Source organism: Medicago sativa, chromosome 4 (assembly GCF_051527215.1).
Source record: "Medicago sativa cultivar Bolivia chromosome 4, Bolivia_mono, whole genome shotgun sequence".
Classification (NCBI taxonomy): domain Eukaryota; kingdom Viridiplantae; phylum Streptophyta; class Magnoliopsida; order Fabales; family Fabaceae; genus Medicago; species Medicago sativa.
The window spans coordinates 5,701,160-5,720,176 of NC_140752.1; the positions used below are offsets into that span (position 1 = coordinate 5,701,160).

The 19,017-nt window shown below is 31.0% G+C and overlaps 2 protein-coding genes across 2 annotated transcripts; one reads left to right on the plus strand and one right to left on the minus strand.

The window, feature by feature from the left end:
* Positions 1-4,699: 4,699 nt before the first annotated feature.
* LOC146925741 (putative N-acetyltransferase HLS1) lies at positions 4,700-7,809 on the plus strand. The gene is made up of 3 exons (XM_085758197.1): positions 4,700-5,280; positions 5,702-5,832; positions 6,736-7,809. The coding sequence occupies exons 1-3, from the start codon at positions 5,056-5,058 to the stop codon at positions 7,604-7,606; spliced, it is 1,227 nt and encodes a 408-aa protein (XP_085614323.1). The 5' UTR covers positions 4,700-5,055; the 3' UTR covers positions 7,607-7,809.
* Positions 7,810-13,603: 5,794 nt separating this feature from the next.
* Positions 13,604-18,298, minus strand: LOC146925742 (ACT domain-containing protein ACR11-like). The gene is made up of 10 exons (XM_085758198.1): positions 17,991-18,298; positions 16,971-17,031; positions 16,703-16,828; positions 16,524-16,618; positions 15,690-15,774; positions 15,517-15,576; positions 15,130-15,185; positions 14,862-14,967; positions 14,315-14,383; positions 13,604-13,886 (listed from the first exon to the last, which is right to left on the minus strand). Exons 1-10 carry the CDS (start codon positions 18,152-18,154, stop codon positions 13,824-13,826), a joined length of 885 nt encoding a protein of 294 aa, XP_085614324.1. The 5' UTR covers positions 18,155-18,298; the 3' UTR covers positions 13,604-13,823.
* Between the last annotated feature and the right edge of the window lie 719 nt (positions 18,299-19,017).

Below are 19,017 nucleotides of genomic sequence, written 5' to 3' on the forward strand. Positions count from 1 at the left end.
GTTTGACCTAGTAAAAATATGGATGTTAAAGAGAACTAGAAATAGAGGTTCTTAACATTTGTCATGGTGACTATCGTGAGTTTAACCTAACAAACACATTCATCGGTAAGATGAAGTAGACTTCTCACAACCTTTCTTCAACCAACGTGAACTACAATGGATTCAACCATGATAGACACACATTTATTGATCAATATGTTTATTATTAGGGTCATGTTAACTTGTGTCCTAAGGGCACAAGTTAAGAAACTAAAAATAAAATTAAAAAGTAACTTTTGTATTGAAAAGACAAAATTCACAACTTTTAATATATTGAATGCACAATTTTTAAGAAGAAGTTTCTATGTTTAGTTTCTAAACTTGTGCCCCAAGGGCACAAATTAACATTTCACATATTATTATAATATGTTATACTCTCTATCTATGATTTTTATCCACCGTTAAAGTCCAACATTTTGTAGATTCATATAAATGCATTGAAAATATATGTATTTACATGTAATAATTGATTTTGTTTATGAATTATTTTATTTTCACTAATTATATTTAAATAATTTACACAATATTAAATGCACTAAAAATACATGTATTTACATGTATTTAAATATATTTGCAAGGATTAAAAATAAAAAAATTGTATATGTATAGAGAAGAAAAGCATATTTAGGGCCTTTGGCCCTCTTTTGTACAAAAAAAAAGCATATTTAAACCTTTAATATTAATATTTAATAAGGAGTGTGGAAAATTCTTATTTCTTATGAGCGGAGGGTGGAAAATTCTTATTTCTTATGAGCATGTGAAAAGCACATATAAAACTATTCCCATTTCCATTTCTAAATGTTGGTAAATGTCAGTTTACTTTTACCCTTGTGATTAATTTAGTATAAAGGGAAGTTACTAGTACTTAGTACCAAAGACTTGGCAGGCTGGTCATATGCAACGGAGAAATGATATTTTGACAACCACTTTTGGACAACTTTCTCTCTCATACTCATATGATATTGTTATCCTCTCTCTTTCTTTTTCTCTCTCCATTGTTTTTGACCAATAAGAAGTGAGAAAAACAAAGTTGTCAACAAAGTTGTCATCAAATGGATGTCAAAATATCATTACTCTACGCAACATTATCACTTCCATTAATGCAGTCACATCATTTTTCCTTTGTTCTGTAGACATCAAGTTTCTGCAAAAGATTGGCATTAAAACTTAAGGATAAATACGTGTGGCTTTGATAATTAGACCATTTTGGTTTATTTTATAGATTACTACTTTTTATGTTCACCATTTGCCTATATTGTTTTTAAAGAGAAAAAATCAACCAAACAATAATGTAACATATTTGAAAGTTACAAGAAAAAATAGTTCATTAACCATAAGATTTTTATGTGTTAAAATATCATATGGTTGTTATGATCAAATAATATATATTGACTGCAATTTGGATCATATAACTCTTTGAGAAATGCTCTTTAATACTAGATAACTCAAATCAAAAGAAAAAAAAAATCTACATTTTTTCCTTCAACAAAAATTAACTTAGGGTCATATAATTTAAATTAGGCCCAATGATCAATTTTCATAGAGAAATGATATTTGTAGAACCATTTTCTAACAACTTTTTGACAACTTTCTCTCTCATACTCACATTATTTTCTTATCCTCTCTCTTCCTTTTTCTCTCTCTACTCCCTCCGTCCCATATTACTTGACCTAGTTGACTCTGTCACGTATGTCAATGCACAATTTTAAACTTAAATTTCTTTAATAATCTAGTAGAAAAAATTACGAAAATTTGATATTTTAAAAATATTAATCGAGACGAATCTAACAACATCTTATATGCTATATTTTGTTTTTATATATTAGTAGAAAAATAGAGTCAAAACATGTTACATGAATAGTGCAAATATTCTAAATAGGTCAAGTAATATGGGACGGAGGGAGTATTATTTTTGACCAATCAAAAGAGAGAAAACCAAAGTTGTCATGAAAGTTGTACAAATATCACCACTCATTTTCATAGATCACAAAATTTCTCAATTTCACAATGAAAAAAATACAAAGGCTATGAGATCAATTGTTATTTCTTACTCCCATGTTTTCTTCCAAGATGACTATTTGAGATAATACTCAAAGTGAGATTGCATCAACCATATGTTATTATTTTCGTAGTTACAAATCTTAGACATTTTTGTAGTATGAGGTCAAAATAACACAGTTTCCTCATATTGAAAGTATGAAAATCATCATAAGCATGGGATAAATCATTAATATGGAAAATCAAAGTTTGCAACTTAGTCTTGACTAGCTTCACATTTTGGTTATAGTTATTGGTATATTTCTTTTTTGCTTTTGTACCATTTGTATGTATCGTTTGAAGCAAGTAGTTCTAGAGATAATTCTTAAAGTGTTCAAAATTTTGGATCAAATTTTCTATTCCCAAATAGGTAAGTTATAGTACATTAGGACCACAATATTGGAGATATAAAAAAACAGAAGTCATCTCAATTTAGAAAAAGAAGACACATCAACTTAATTAATTATATGATATGGGGGGTGGCATGAAAGTTCTAGGGAAGTGCATAGACATTTGAAAACTTGCTTTCTTTATAACACTTGGCACCATCAATTGAAAACAATAAACAAACACTAGAGTAGTGCGATTTTTTTTTTTTAGTTGACAAAACCCTAGAGTAGTACGATTAACAATTGAAAAATGTGACTTAATATGTGTATATGATGATGGTGTGATCGACAACACACTCCGCCACTCTGAATTAATCCTCACATTACCATCCCACATGTTCACCAAAAACGTGGTGAAAGCATGCTTTTCACAACTTAGCTCAATAATTGGTGAAGCAAAGTAATAAGATAAGGGGGGTTTTGTACTTCTCTAAGGGTAAGGGTTGTGATTTTCAAACACTTGTCATCATGATCCTAAGTGTGTTTTGGTTAACACATTTGTTAAACATGATTTCTAATGAATTGTATTTTGTAAAATTGATTAATTATATGATTGGATTCACTTTCTATGAGAGGTAAACATGATTTTAGAATTCTAAAAATGATTTTGTCATATGTGTGAGTATTCACTTTCCACAAATCATAAACGTATAGCTCTTTTTTACCATGGTACGAAGTTTTTACCGTTGGTTAACAATGATTAATCTCTATTAGAAGATATGTGAGATACATAAAATGAGTACTCCCATCTTAACCGATTTTTTTCATATGCAAGAGCTGGGGATGCAACCCTAACTGCTTGTTTAAGAAGCAGAGTTTTAGAGCTTCTCTGAAGACAAATCAATTTTATACTTAAATTTATTGTTCATTTCACTTGCAAATGCAATTAAATGTATCAACACCCAAACCTTCTTGTGTCCGAATTAACTTCAAGAGCATGACTTTCATGTACGGTACTAACCTTGAAATAAACAACTTTTAAACATACACTTCTTACGTTCAACTCACCTTTAAATAAAATTTAATTTTACTAAATCATTTCAATCATAATGAATTTTCACCACCCTATAGTCAAACACATTAACTTTGAGTTAAATTGAAATGATTTAGGGGATAATTTCATTATGAAATCATGTGTGATGTAAAACTTGACATGTGTTTGGAGCCACATGATTAGTGCATATTTAAAACCAAATAAAAGTTATATTTATTCACTTTTAGACAAACAACTTAATGTTCTCGTGAGCTTAGCTCAGTTGATAAGGACAATATATAATATATGCAAGGTCCGAGGTTCAAACCCCGACCACCAAAAAAAGACAAATGACTTTTTTTTTTTGAAGGAAAGACAAACGACTTAATGTTTGAATTGATCAATATTATTAATTTTACCAAGACACTACTAACTATTCACCGTGATAATCTCAAAGTGATAAATTGGCAAGCTAACCATATTTATTTATTTTTACTAAAACCATACATTTGACAATGAAAATTAACTATACACTAAAGACCATTCATGACACCCCACCTACACATGCTCTTTCAATTACTAAATGAGTAAATTTTGATCTCATGTAGTTTTATTTCCAAGTTGAATAAAGCCTCACTCATTTCAAACCTGGAAAAAAAAATTCATTTCATACCTTGAAATTTTAGATAAGGATATAACTAGTCATCTATCATTAGGATAAAAGGACAATTAATTACATAGCTAGCCTACTACTTTGACTGTCGATAAGTTTACCTTAAATTGTTATATTTCTGTCATTGTTGTTATTGTCATTATAAAGACATCACATTCCTTTTGTGGCCATTCCACATTGTGAACATGAAGACTAAAGTAGTGTAACTATTTTTGCTATTTCACTTCCTTATGCACATTTAATGTGAACAAAAATGTTAAATTTGCAATTTCATAATTAATTAATAATAACCAAAGATAATATATGGCATAAGTTGTATTACTAAGCGTGTAGACAGAAGTGATTGAGTTCAAGTGACTAACAAACTTCAGTTAAGGACGGATCGTTCGGAAGAATCCAAGTTTAAATTCTTACTGAAAAACAATCATTGATCAAATTTTATTTACTTTTCGATCGAACGTCATATTACAATAACTCCTTTTCTCTAACGAATCGGAGGGTTAAGATAAAAAAAAAATGCTCGCATATTCAGCAGTAAATGTTTAGTTTCCATATGTATATGTTGTATTGAAATTTGGATCACTCACTATAAACAAAAGACACGAACATGAGCATGATGTAACATTTACTATGTAATAGAAAAACATAATCCAAGCTAAGATTTCTTTCCCTTTTAATTTATTTTCTTCATTATTTTGCCAAAAGAAAAATGTGCACTAAACTTTGGGGATGTGCCACGTCTTCATATTCTTGAGTGTCCTAAATTCTAATATATGTGTGTATATATAGCAACAAGAAGAAGAAGAAGCATTGAAAGTTCATAGAAGCAAATCACTACCAACAAGAACAAATTCATACATCATAAATATTTTTTTTCATACATCATAAATATTAAACACAATATTATTTTGCTAACTATTATTTTAAACTTTATATTATACACAATGTCTTTGAAGATAGCAGCTGAAACTTGGCAAAAACCATCAACAAAGAAGGTTGAAGAAGCAAAGATAGTGATAAGAAGTTATGATGAAGAGAAACACAAAGTGGCAGTAGAAAAATTGGAAAGGCTTTGTGAGGTTGGACAAAGAGGAAAACCTTCTCTTGTTACTGACCTATTGGGTGATCCTATATGCAGAATTCGTCACTTTCAATTACATGTTATGCTGGTAACTATATCTACATGTTTCTTATTATACTCATAACTGTTTTTCATTTTCTTGATTTTTTTATTTTTTTAAAGTTGATCGAAGAGTCCTCGAAGATATTTGAATTTTTTTCTTACTGAGTCAAGCTCTTACCACGAGCTGATATCTCGTAAACACGTTATCTTGAAGTTGACTCATATAACAACGAAAAGATTATATTGACATATAAATGTGCACACTAAGAGTTGACACACCATATTGATGTATACCTAATGCGACATTATGATTTAGTGTTGAATATCGTAGTTGAACACAACAAATTGTAAATTGTAATGAATATATATTTTTTTCCGATGATTTTCTCCCCGTGTCTTGAGTCATAAATACTACTAGTTTCACAGTTTGATATTGGACTAATCAATGTTATATTTGTTCCAAACAGGTTGCAGAATATGGAGAAGAAGGAGAAGTTGTAGGAGTGATAAGGGGTTGTGTGAAAACAGTTACAAGAGGGAATTCAGCTTATGTAAAACTTGCTTATGTTTTAGGACTCAGAGTCTCTCCCAAACACAGGTTCTATTTTCAACTCTCATAAGTTTTTTGTACATTACCTAACTAAAAGCATAAAAAAATAATTAATAGTTTAGGATGTTAAATTTGCATGAGTTTTATTTTTGAGATAAAAATATCAAAAGCATGAGTCAAAGTATATATTTTTTCTCTCTATCTTAATCCACACAAGTCATTTCAAAACTTTTGCTTCTATTCTGTTTGTCAAGTTGTTATGTGCATTCTTGGCTCTAAAAAATGTCATTATGAACCTTATAAAAACTAAGGGATATTAAAACAATAGAGAAAGAAGTGGTGGGGGATTAGATTCTTTGTAAGAAAAATAAAAGGTTAATGTTTCTCGTATCATAGAAAGATGAAAAAAGTATAGTTAAGCATGCTACTCTGTCATTGACACATGTATATGATGTATCCACTATGATTACTTTACTAAGAAACTATAGTAAATGGATAGGATGTCTTATTCTTATTTGCAACTTTCTCATACTTCATTTGGTACCAAGTTCTTCATCTAGACAATAAGGTCCACAAAAAACCTTACTTTAGGCATCATCCTATTCTTACTTCTAATTCTTGTTTGATTTTTATTTTTTTAATCTATAAATCCACTTCTATGAATAAATAAATGTTTTTTTGTCTTAACCTCTATTTTATAGAGGAAGAGACTCTTGATAATCTTGAATTCAACCGTAAAATAAGAAAAGTCTTGACCGAACTATTTCAACCATGATTCAAACTCGAATTCTCTCGTATGATAAATAAATGTTTTCGTATATTTTTATAGACAAATATTAGTTGTCAGCATGTTAGGTTAATAGTTAGAGTTTGGACTCTAAACCTTCTTTTTGAACAACTTTGGAGGCAACAATAAACTAATAACTAAAAGATTGTCTTTGGCACATACAGGAGATTTGGCATTGGCACAAAATTAGTTGAACATTTAGAAGAGTGGTGCAAACAAAAAGGGGCTAAGTATGCATATATGGCAACTGATTGTACAAATGAGCCATCAATCAATTTGTTCACAAAAAAATGTGAGTACTCAAAATTCAGGACTCTAACAATGCTAGTCCAGCCTGTTCATGCTCACTACAAGCCAATCAGCACAAACATTGCTGTCCTTCGCCTACCATCGCGCTTGGCCGGGCCGACATACAACCATATGTTTGCCAATGCAGAATTTTTCCCAAGAGACATAGATTTGATTTTGTCAAACAAACTTAATTTGGGCACATTTATGGCCATACCTAAAAAAGACCTAACAAAATGTGATCCAAAAAATGGTATTTTCCCTCCAAGCTATGCAATATTAAGTGTGTGGAACACAAAAGAAGTGTTCAAATTGCAAGTTAAAGGAGCTTCACCATTTGTACATGCATGTTGTGTAGGTACAAGATTATTAGATGAATGTATGCCATGGCTAAGGTTACCTTCATTTCCTAATGTTTTTAGGCCATTTGGGATTTATCTAATGTATGGATTACACATGGAGGGTAAATGTGGAAAACAACTTATGAAGTCATTATGTGGATTTGTACATAATATGGCTAGAGATGATGGTGGTTGTGGGGCCATTGTGACTGAAGTGAGTCAAAGGGACCCAGTTAGAGAAGTGATCCCACATTGGAGGAAATTATCTTGGGCTGAGGACATGTGGTGCATTAAGAGTCTTGAGCACATGAAGAAGGATAGTATACATGAAAAATGTGGACCCTCAGATTGGTACAATTATAGATCCTCTTCATCAGTAATTTTTGTTGATCCTCGTGATTTTTAACCCTAGCTCATGTCATTTTATGTGTATGTACATCTATATCTATAGAGAGAAAGAGGGTCTTGGTTGCTACTAATTACTAATTTGGAATGTATCGTTCTTGAATGGCCAAAATGCAAATGTTTGTAAAATATTTTCTTTTTGCCATTGTTAAATGTAAAGCAAGTAACTATCTCATCAAGTGTTAATGAATTATGATTAATTAAGTTGAATGTCTCTTTTTTATTTTATTTTATGGGAATTAGGAATCCATAAGTCTTTTTATCAATTCCAATTATATTTGAAAAGTTGTCAAATGATAAATATAAACACATTGTTGGATCGTGAAAATTTGAATTGTGGTTTGTAATAATAGAGTAATTAAGCTAATAATAATAATGTTTTAATCAATTCTTTTAAATTTTTATGCTAATGATTGAAATACATAGAAGCCCATTTTTCTTTTTTGACCAAAGGATAGAGTTATTTTAGTTCAGAAAGACCCTTATTTTTATTTTTTTAAGAATAAAGATGAAAACTGAAAATACTTTGTAATATATTATTGTAAAGTATAAAAAAATGTTTTTCTTTCCCTCCAAACCTCTCGGCGTTCTACGATTTAACCATTTACCTTTGTTCGGATTTCAAAATTTGAAGCGAGTTTTAATGTTTTAGATTTTATAAACCGAATCTACCATGTATATCATTTGAACCCATCCTTTGCCAATTTAATTTTTTTTTTGTTGACAAAATTCACCATTTCAAATTCCATCTATTGAAATGTGTCTTGTGGTTTCGACTTCTTTAATTCGAAACACCTTAATATTTATGCATGAGCATGTTTCCCATAATTGTAAGAAAAATTTCTAAAATATAAATTTGAAAAGTTACAATGGTTAAATAGAGATTTTTCAATCACGTTCTCTATACTTCTTCAAAAAAAAAAATCATGTTCTCTATGTTTGGTTAGTATAGTTTGAAGGGACTGATCAAGTTAGACGATTCTTTGATGGGATATTTTCATGATATTCGGTAAAGTTTGATCCGGACCCGGACATACGAAAGAATCAAGCCATACATGAAGGAACAATATAAAGTTTGTTTAGTTGATCCACAATGTTGTTTGTTTTTAATTATGTTGTTACGGTTATTATTGTTGTTATTTTACGTTGTTGTTGTATTATGTTGAAAAAAGTTATATTGTTAAAATTATTTTGGTTAAATTATGTCGTTGTTTATCTTTTAAGGAAATTATGTCGTTGTTGTTGGTGAGGTATAATGTAATTTAATTTTTTTCTCTTCTATATTATGAACATTTTCAGATTATATAGTTCAAAATATCCAAAAACTTATTCGGATATTTTGGAGGGAGCTCTAGAGACAAGTAGGATGGAAAAAAATTTCTTGTAAATAATTACTTCATCAAAATATCTTTATTTTGAGAAATATATACCCTTTTCAACAGGTGGAAGTATCAAGTAAAGTTGAATTTTTCGTGGTTGTTATAAACAGTTGAAAATATAGTCATTCGAATCAAACAAACAAAAGAATCTATCTTTTCTTACTTTTAATTATTTTTTGTCACATATGTATATTATAATTTTATTAAAATAAGTAAATAATTAAATATAGGACTTTTTAAATATGAGGTGTGAGGAGGGGAGGGAAGAAGTTAACATGACATGAAGATAAATACAAAGAGGATTTGAGATCATTAAAGTAAATAACATTTCTCCTCCCTAAAAGACTAACTACTAACATTTACTAAAAAATTATAAGCAAAAATTTATAGGCTAGGTTCTTATTCTATTGTCACTTTAGAGAGCTAGATGAGATGATAAAGATCTATTTCAACTTAATTAATAGTCATGAGTTCTAATTCGTGGTTAAACATGCAACAACATTAGACTTTTAAAAGGAGAGATTTGCCGCCTTATGAGCAACTCCAACGACTATATTTCAAATTGTGTATGCCAATGTGTAACCAGAAAAAATATATGGTATGCTACAAATATTACCTTTGGAGTTTGTCATCGTGTAGTTACACTGCGTTCAAACAATAACAGTTACTTTAGATAAAAAAGTTATGCTAACGATTTCCATAACGATATTTGTTAAGGAAACCAAAAGTAGTAGTTTTGCATTGGATTCAACAATATTTTAATTTTTAAAAAGTTAAATTCATAACTTTTCATCATTTTCCAATGCAATATTTTTATTTTCATCCCCTTAATCAATGTCCTAAGAGCACTCTTTAACATTTTCCAATAAAAAATCGTTACTGTTCCGGAAAGTTTGTAGAACATCTCCATTTTCTTTACTATTTTTTATTACTTTGAAATTCTTCTGTCTATATATTGTGTTAATTTAAAAATTACACTCAAATTTTTTCACAATTTCATCTCCTTACTCTTATTTTTACACACAATTTTTGTCTCATAAATTAACTTCACAATTTCATCTCTTTGGTCTTCATTTTATTTTTAATTTTTTTGCATATTAATATTAATTTAAAATAATTAAATTAATATTTTAAGTTGTAATAAAATTAAATATGAATAGAATATTAATATGTGAGATAAAGTTGTGTGACTTAATAAAAATTCTTTAGAAAACACCATTTGTAGTTAGCCCTAAAAGTTTTTTTTTTTTTTAACTGTGATAAGGTTTATCGACTTTATTCCTACTTGTCATGTAGGTATAGTTACTAGGGGTCTAGTTACGGTGCATAAGGATTTTCCTTATGCACCCTGCATAAGGATTGCTAATATGGCCCATTAATCTATAGTCCACAAATTTGCTTCCTACACCCCCCAAATTGGCAAAACAAAATTTCTCAAAAGCCATTTCTTAAAAGTCACCGTCATTTCTCAAACTTCCACCACCGAAATCACATCGGAAACAACCTCCACCACCGGAAACAACAGAATCGACGTCGTTCTTCATCATCAACGTTGTCTTTCTTCATCATCAACACCGTCCTTCTTCACCACCAGAAACAACATATTTTACTGAAACCCTTTCAAGGTCCTTCACCACATTGATTCGGTGGCATATGAGTTGGACTTTCCCTTTCAACTTGTATTCATACTGTAGTGCACGTTTTTCTCTCACGCCATTTTATGGTGAAAATCTAAGAGAACATTTTACCTATTTTTTTAGGATTTGACCGAAAATATGTTAACTGTGAAAGAAATGAAGATACGTAGTTTAGGGAAAAAAAGAGATGAAGATATTGAGGAATTGTTTGAGAGAGGAACTGAAGTCTTTGATGAAGTCTATGAGAAATATCTTGTGCAAATTTTATGTTTCTTCTTCCTTATCAACTCTAATTTTATGTTAGTGACAGTAGAATAGACTATCAATAAGACTCTTATTTATAGAGTTGTTCTCTTAGTTTGGGGAAATATATATGTCAATTTGAGATTATGCCAATTGTAAAAAATGTGTCGTATCCCAATTTTTTCATGTTAATTTAAAATAAAATAAAAATAAGAGAACAATAGTTTAATTTTATGATGCTTACCATCATTTTAAATTTTCTTAAAAAAAAACTAAAAATTTACACAATAAAGACCAGTTCATTTAACCATAAACTTATGAGCGAACTTTTGGGTGATTTTCTCAACTCCTTCCCTACAATCACCAGAAACTCGCTTTGTACCTTTTTTTTTACAGTTAATCCAAATTCGACGGCACTATGATGTAACTCGTTGGCTGACTTGACTGCCTTTGAGATGGCAACTTCTCCAAATTCTTCAGCCTGTAATTTTGTTTTGGTGGCCCATTCTTTCAATTTTGATATAAGTTGGGAAACCATGAGGATGATCTTGTCAATTGTTTCTCTGCATTTTCCTCTGACATCTGCACCCATTCGTTTGAGCTTCTCCAATAAGCTTTCCTCTGACATCTGCTTAATTTCTGGAAATGGTTTCATAATGTTTAATTTCGAATTGGTTTAATTTCTGGAAAATCAACTCAAATAGTTTAATTTCAGGAAATGGTTTCATACTGTTGATTTGTTTCTTATTATAGTATGTTTTGTTTAAAAATCATATAGAAAACCATTTTACTCTGAAAACCAATATGTTGTGTAAATGGTTTTAGCAAGTTTTACTCTAAAACCATTTTGCTGTGGAAATGGTTTCAGAGCGTTGATTTGCTTTGGAACTCTTTTTAACAATTTCTTTGTTTGGTTTAGAATCTACGACTTGATATGAATCAGTTTAATTGCGAAACCAAACTAATTGTCTAATGATTTTAGTTATCACCAGTGGCTCGATTCTAGGAAACCATAAGTATGGTTTAATGGTTTTGATAGTCATGTATGTGAAACCAAAATAATTGTGTAATGGTTTTTAATGAAATTATTATTGTTAGATGATTTTGAATAATGATTAAGATGTTATACACTGAAATTATTACTGAAATCATAATTATGGTTTAATAGTTTTGATAGTCTTCTATGAGAAACCAAAATAATTGTCTAATGATTTTGCTATAGGTATGGTTTCTGTGAGTTGTACTCCAAAACCATTTTGCTGTGGAAATGGTTTCTGCGAGTTGTACTCCAAAACCATTTTGCTGAAGAAATGGTTTCTGTAAGTTGTACTCCAAAACCATTAGATGTACTTAATGGTTTTGAATTTTCTTTTTCATCAATTCGCAGCAATTGAATAATTCAAGAAATGAATTGAAGTTAAATTTGAAGCTTTTTATTTTAAAATTGATTTTTATACAAAATTTTATAATTCAACTCATTTTTATATGAATACATACATTTAAAGACAAATTATTTTATCTTCAATCCATTTTTAATCATAATCAAATGAATCAAAACCAATTAAACCAAACATACACTTGATACGATACCAAAGTCATGTCAAGTATTAAGCATTAACCATAAAGTACTCAGCCATTTACAAGGTTCCAATACTTCAAAAATGAAAAATCAAAAGTTCCTTTGCACTAATTTGTCTGACGTGGCAGTAATCTGAAAATGCAAAGCTCATTGCAGTTTTAATGAAACGCTTATCTCTTCACCGTTTCTGTCAAGTTCCTCAAACCTGCGAACTAAGATGCAATAAAATTTAGCATTTCTTAAAACAGAAATGATGAAAACGATACCTGTTGAAGAGAATTGGAAACTGATCCAATGAGACCAATATAGAAGATAACTCTGTCACATCATCGACATTTTCGAACCTCACAATTGGAGCTACAACCTTATCTCTCCCAGGATCTAACAAATTACAATCAATCAACAAGCTTAATAATCGTAAATAACACTTCAAATTACGATTAATTAACCACTAAAAACACAATGAATTGTGAAATTGGGGCTTACTTGAACAACCGATGGTTCCAGAGAGACTTAGCAGGCGAACACAAGGAAAACCATCAACGTCGGTGTACATGGTTGATTGAAGATCGGGAACCGATTCCATGGAGGTGGATTGTGCTGAGATGGAAGAGAGAAGGTGAAAGGTGAAGAAGAGGAAGATGATGAAGATTATAACACGTGTCCCTGATCTGACGGTTGTGATATGTTTATGTATGGTGCATAAGGAAAGGACTTATGCACCATAACTTTTGCCTAGTTACTAGTAGTGAAAATGTCACTTAGATTTAACAAAATATATCTTTTAAATTTCAACGAAAAGTAAAAGCCATTTTATGAACCAAAATTCATGCCCCACATCTAAGTTATCCTCCAATGGTACATAAAATGTTAGAGCTTTGTTATTGAATCCAATTTAGAGCTTTGTGTTAATAATATATTCTTTTTTTTTTTTTTTTATGGTACAATGTTAATAATATATTCTACTTTGCACTTCAACACTTTCTGGTCTCTCTGCTTCATTAACTCTAGGACTTGGAATCTCCAGTTATTGAAAAGTGGTGGCCAAAACTTTCATTCATGCCCTCACCATAAATACAGTATTTTATTTTTTTGAGAGAATAAATACAGTATTTTATATGAAGAGAATATTATGATATAGTAACCAAATATCAGCAGCATTTAAAGTTGAAAATAATTTTATGTAAGTAATAGACAAATGTAACTTTACAATCATATATCCCTGTTAATTCAGTTTTATGATTTTAATGCATTCCAGTTATTCTTCATTTCTCCTCCCAATGAAACAATGAATGCAAACATTCACCAATCCATGGTGGTGTTATACTCCAAAAGAAAATATAATGTCATGCACATTGTTGAAATCAAAAGAGATGCCCTTCAAAAACTGGATTCCTCAGTTGCCGGACGCCTCAAGAAATATCTCAAGCTGTTGGCAAGAACCTGCAACATGGTAAATATGAAGTAAAATCAGTTCAGAAACTCTTTCTGACAGCATGTAAAGTTCACCACTAGATGCTTGCGCAATAAGGACCTACTTGCCTACTTCAATGTACTATGAGTTATGATACAATCTTGATTTTTTATCATTTAGGATATGTTTGGTAAATTGTAATGGACAATGAATAAGCTAGCTATAAGCTATAAACTATACGCTATAAGGGTAAAAATGATACGATATAAGCTAGTGAAAAAATGATTTATACTTGTGAAAGAGACCATTACCGTTTACCAGACAAATCTACTTTAATCATTCGAGTTTATACGCTATATGTTATTCGTTGTAAGCTAATGGTTTGATCTTACCAAAGAGTACTTGACGATTAAAGCTTTTTTCTTTCAAAAATGAAAAATTAGAAGATTAAAGTTACCTGCTGCAGGGGCTTGCTGATTGCTTTGCCTTTGTAGCTAACATGAAACTTTGCTTTAGCCAAGAGCCCCTAGGTTCAAACAAAGCTTTTTCATCAGATTGGTACAAAATCCCCTTCTTTTTTTTTTGAAGCTCAATAATTAAATTGATTGTTAGAATAGAAAATCTGGTTCTAACGTAAGAAAACGCATCAGAGTGACTTCGTATTTTCCTACTATTCAATGAATTAGGGTTAGAGAGTACAAAGTTTTGCTCAAATACTATGAATCTATGATCCAGTTCACAAGCTTATCCGTAAACCGTAACGCAGGTGGCGAAGCCCCCCTCACCCCTAGCCCTCATAGTTGTAACCCAACAAATGAATAAGCCACGCCCAAACGGAAGGCGCTTTCATTACACTTTCAGCTATGCTCGAGCGTCTGCCCTCTTATCAGCGATTATGAGCCATACTCAACATTGATACATTCATTTTGAGTAATGGCCACGTCAGAACTTAGAAGGTTTATTTATTTAGTTTGAGCATAAGTTGTATAATGATATCTGTATACCTCAGTGTCAAATTCTCCAGATTCAACAGCAATGTCAATGTCAGTAATACTTTTTACAAGATCGACAAGTAATCCAGGCCGATCAGCTGTCTCCACATAGAACAAACTACAAAATTGAAAACAAATAATTAACAACATACAAATATAACCGAAATTAGAAAGCATGAGTATTCTTCTAAGACCTTATATATCATGACTTTAACAATGTCATTTCTTGATTCGATGATAATATCTGTACTGCTACGCAAGAAACAAACGAATGCATTACCTTCGATCTGGACCATCATCGGATATGTTTATGTGAGTTGCAATGTCCACATCAACCTGAATGACAATTGGTAATGAACTTTTCTTTCTATTTGTGATAGAGGGAGGATAAAAGCTAACTAGAGAGAATACATTTCTTGAAACGTCGACAACAATATTTTGTCATTTAATAGATTTTTCAGAAATATTCAATAGATTTTCAAAATTCAATTTTAAAAACTTCCATAATGTCTTCTGTAATGTATATTTTATTGGTGAAAAATGAAACAGGAAACATCTGAAGTAAACGTACCCTTATCTTTTCAATTTACAGAACTCTATGTGTTACCAGAGAGAATGAAAAATTCACAAGTTATAACTGAAACCGAGAAGTAAAGAGATTCATCACCTGCTCTTTTGGAGGTAGAAGTCCAAAAGCTGCTCCCATTGCTAACTGAGAACTTGATTCCTGAATCATCGATTTGAAAATTCTAATTAGTTGAGAAGTGAGAATTGCCTGTTGGCATATATTACAACCAAATCACCCTCCAATGAGAAAGGAGGATAGTTGGTAAAGCATACCGGGTGATACTGAATCAGATTATTTATAATTGTCAAACGAATTGCCTCTAACAACTCTGGATCTTCCACTTTTCGGCCAGTATCACTGCAAAAAGCTCCACCAGCATACCCAAGGAATTACTAAAGAAGCGAGTTAAAACCTCATCCAAGATATTTGTTGCTTAAAAGGAGAAATCAAACCTAAGTTGCGCAACAAGTTTCAATGTTCTAGATTGAATTTCTAATACTGTTTAGGTAGGACAGTTCTGAAGTCTGACTACGTATACTTGTGCATGTGCTAACATGTGTTTAGCTCGCATAAAGAAAGGCCTATTTGGATTGACTTATTTGAGTTTGTCTATTAGCAAAAACACTTGTAGTCTGTTTCAGAGAGCCAATGGAAACAACTTATGATATATCTATAAGTTCTCCACGATGGCTCATGAAAATAGCTTATATGAAAACAATTTGACTTTTTTTTTGGTAGAACTGTTAGACTTTATTTTACCTTTTATTATAGAAATAGCTTAAACATAAGCACTTATATGATAAGCGCTTAATTAAGTTGTTTATCCAAACAGGGCTTTTTAGAGTAGATGGTGCAATTAGGAGCAAGAGCACAAGGAATGACTAGTGCGGGCCAGTGGTGGAGTAAATAAAATAAAGAATATCTGAGAGTTTCAGTTGGGTTCCAATGCTGGCCTAAACTGAAGAGATACTCGGTTTGAGCAACATAATCATTATTAACAGTCATTTAGCATAGATCAGTTATAATACAAAATTAATAACAAGATCGAACAGCTAAACATACTTGTAACTATTATACGCAAAGTGCACAAATCAAGTAACACTTACGCTTTTGTGATGGAAAACTTGTTGTGCTTGCCAGAAGAATCCAGAAAAACATTTGCCTTAACAACATTGAGGCCTAAGTCTTTTAATGCACTCATCTACAACAAATGAAAATATTACCCTCTAAGAAAAAGCAACAGATAAGCAAGCACAAGCATAGATTTACTCAAAGAATGACATACTGTGTCAAGAAGAGCTCCAAGCCGATCACCGAAAGTTATCTCCACCACAGTTGCATCTGGATCCAAGTCTTGGTCAATTATGACTATTGGGGTCGGAACGGTATCAGTCTCACCTTGATTTCCACCCTGATATCCACATAAAAGAAACAAAAATAAGTTTTTTACCGATCAACAAACACCGTCGACAAGCATTATAGAGATGAACTATGGGTCTTGGCTGTTTCACACGCAAATAACGACAATCACATAGGTTGATCACACCGAGTACCTGCACATCAGTAACAGGTGCTGCCGCTCGAGGGATAATAGTAGTTCCAGAAGACAACAACCTGACAAAAGGGTACATAGTACATACAATTAACACACAGAAATGGACATATTACTTAGGTGCAGTAGCTGAAAGTAACATTCAATACCCAAGTTTCAAACGTTTACTATTCTTCCAAACGAAAGAAAGAGCAGTAAATATTTTCTGTACTTATCCAACCTAATCTACTAACTTAATTAATCACACCAAATCCGTGTCCTGCAGGCGTTCTTCATGAAAATATGACAAGGTATATGCTAACAATACAAAATCTGAATAAATCACTAGCCATAATTAACATAAGCAATACAAGCAAAGGAAGGAACCAAATATAAGTAAATGAGTTCCACTACAATTTTGTAAAAAAATATATATTCAAAAGTGGGTATAATTGGATTCAATCAACAACAAACAAGTCATATACCACTGGGTGGGGTTGGCTACATGGATCAGAGCACGATTACCAATATCTTCGGTACATACGAGTCAATCCAATTGATAGTGCGTATCCATTTTGCACATGAATCTTTTCTCAGTTGATTTATGACTTAAATCTTGAATTATTTTGAGGTGTATTTTCGAAATATCGGCTTATAATTTTTTTATGTCACTTGATTTTACTTAAAAATCTCATATTTTTACAAGTAAAATAATATCTACTACATTCATAATAAACTTCGATTCACAATTCGCAAAATAGTTCTTCTGATTCACGGTATGAATCTCGATTTGACAATCATCGATCAAACAACGTCATAATACATACTCGGTCATAAATCATATCTATGAATGGATTCAATTAATTAAATCTTAAAGTGAATCACTAAAACAACTATATTAAAAGCATAATAACACAAACAATAATAACTACCAACTAAAAGCTCAAATTCTAATAACTCAATAACAACAATTTCAATTTCAAAAAACCAACATAATCAAATCATCTTATCCAAAATCAACCAATGATCATAGCTAATTTACCTTCTTTTGTGAAGAAAGTAACATGGCTTAGTAGAAACAAACCCAGAACAAGAAGCATTCAAAAAAGGGACACAGAAAATGGGTTTTTCCAAAACTCTCAAACTATTATCAGTAGCAGCACTGAAGTGAAATCCAAGTCTCAAAGCACTCATAGCCATAGCCATTTTTTTAGTTCAAAATGATGATTTCAACAAAGAAAAGAGAAAAAGTTAGGATTTTGAGAAATGGGTGAGAGAGAAAAGATGTCAAATTTGTAAGAATTAGGAAAGTAGCCACATTCATATGAATGAAACAAAACGGTTGTTTCTGTTTTTTGGTAAAAAAATATGATGTTTTATTTCTATTTTTTAAAATTAAAAATAATAAAGTAAAATAAGAGACAGGAATGGATTATATGAAAACAAATCAGAGACGACCATGTATAATCTGTTAGATTGTGTGGATATTTTGGTGTCCATTTGGAGATTTTCATTCCAACGTCCAATAATGATTACTTACCGGTTACCCTTTCTTTTACATTTCTGGTAACAAGTTTTCGTGTCTAGTTAACTAAACCACCAAACTACTTCATAGTTTGTCTTTATGTTTTTGTCTCGTGATAAGGGACCTAATTAAAAAACTTTTGATAAATATAAAGATTAATTTAAAATATTAATAAATAGTTAAAGATTAATTTGAGAATAACTTACCAATACAAGGATCAATTTGATGATTTACTCATTTAACAATGTTCAATCTTCGATACATGGGGTGTGTGTCTCTCTCTATATATATAATTGAGTTCTTTCTTCTTAATTGAACATCTTACACTTGTTTTAAAGATCAAAATTTCTTGCAACTTAAACTAATTCTAGGTAATAGTCACTTTGGTTACTGAATATGTAATGAGTAGTCATAATAGTCCCTCAATATATTAAAATTTTATAATAGTCTTTGATTGTGCACTTCGTTAGTCAAAGTAGTATCTGATATTAATGTTTCATTTATATTGTCATATTATTCCTTCAATATACTTACTTATTGTAAT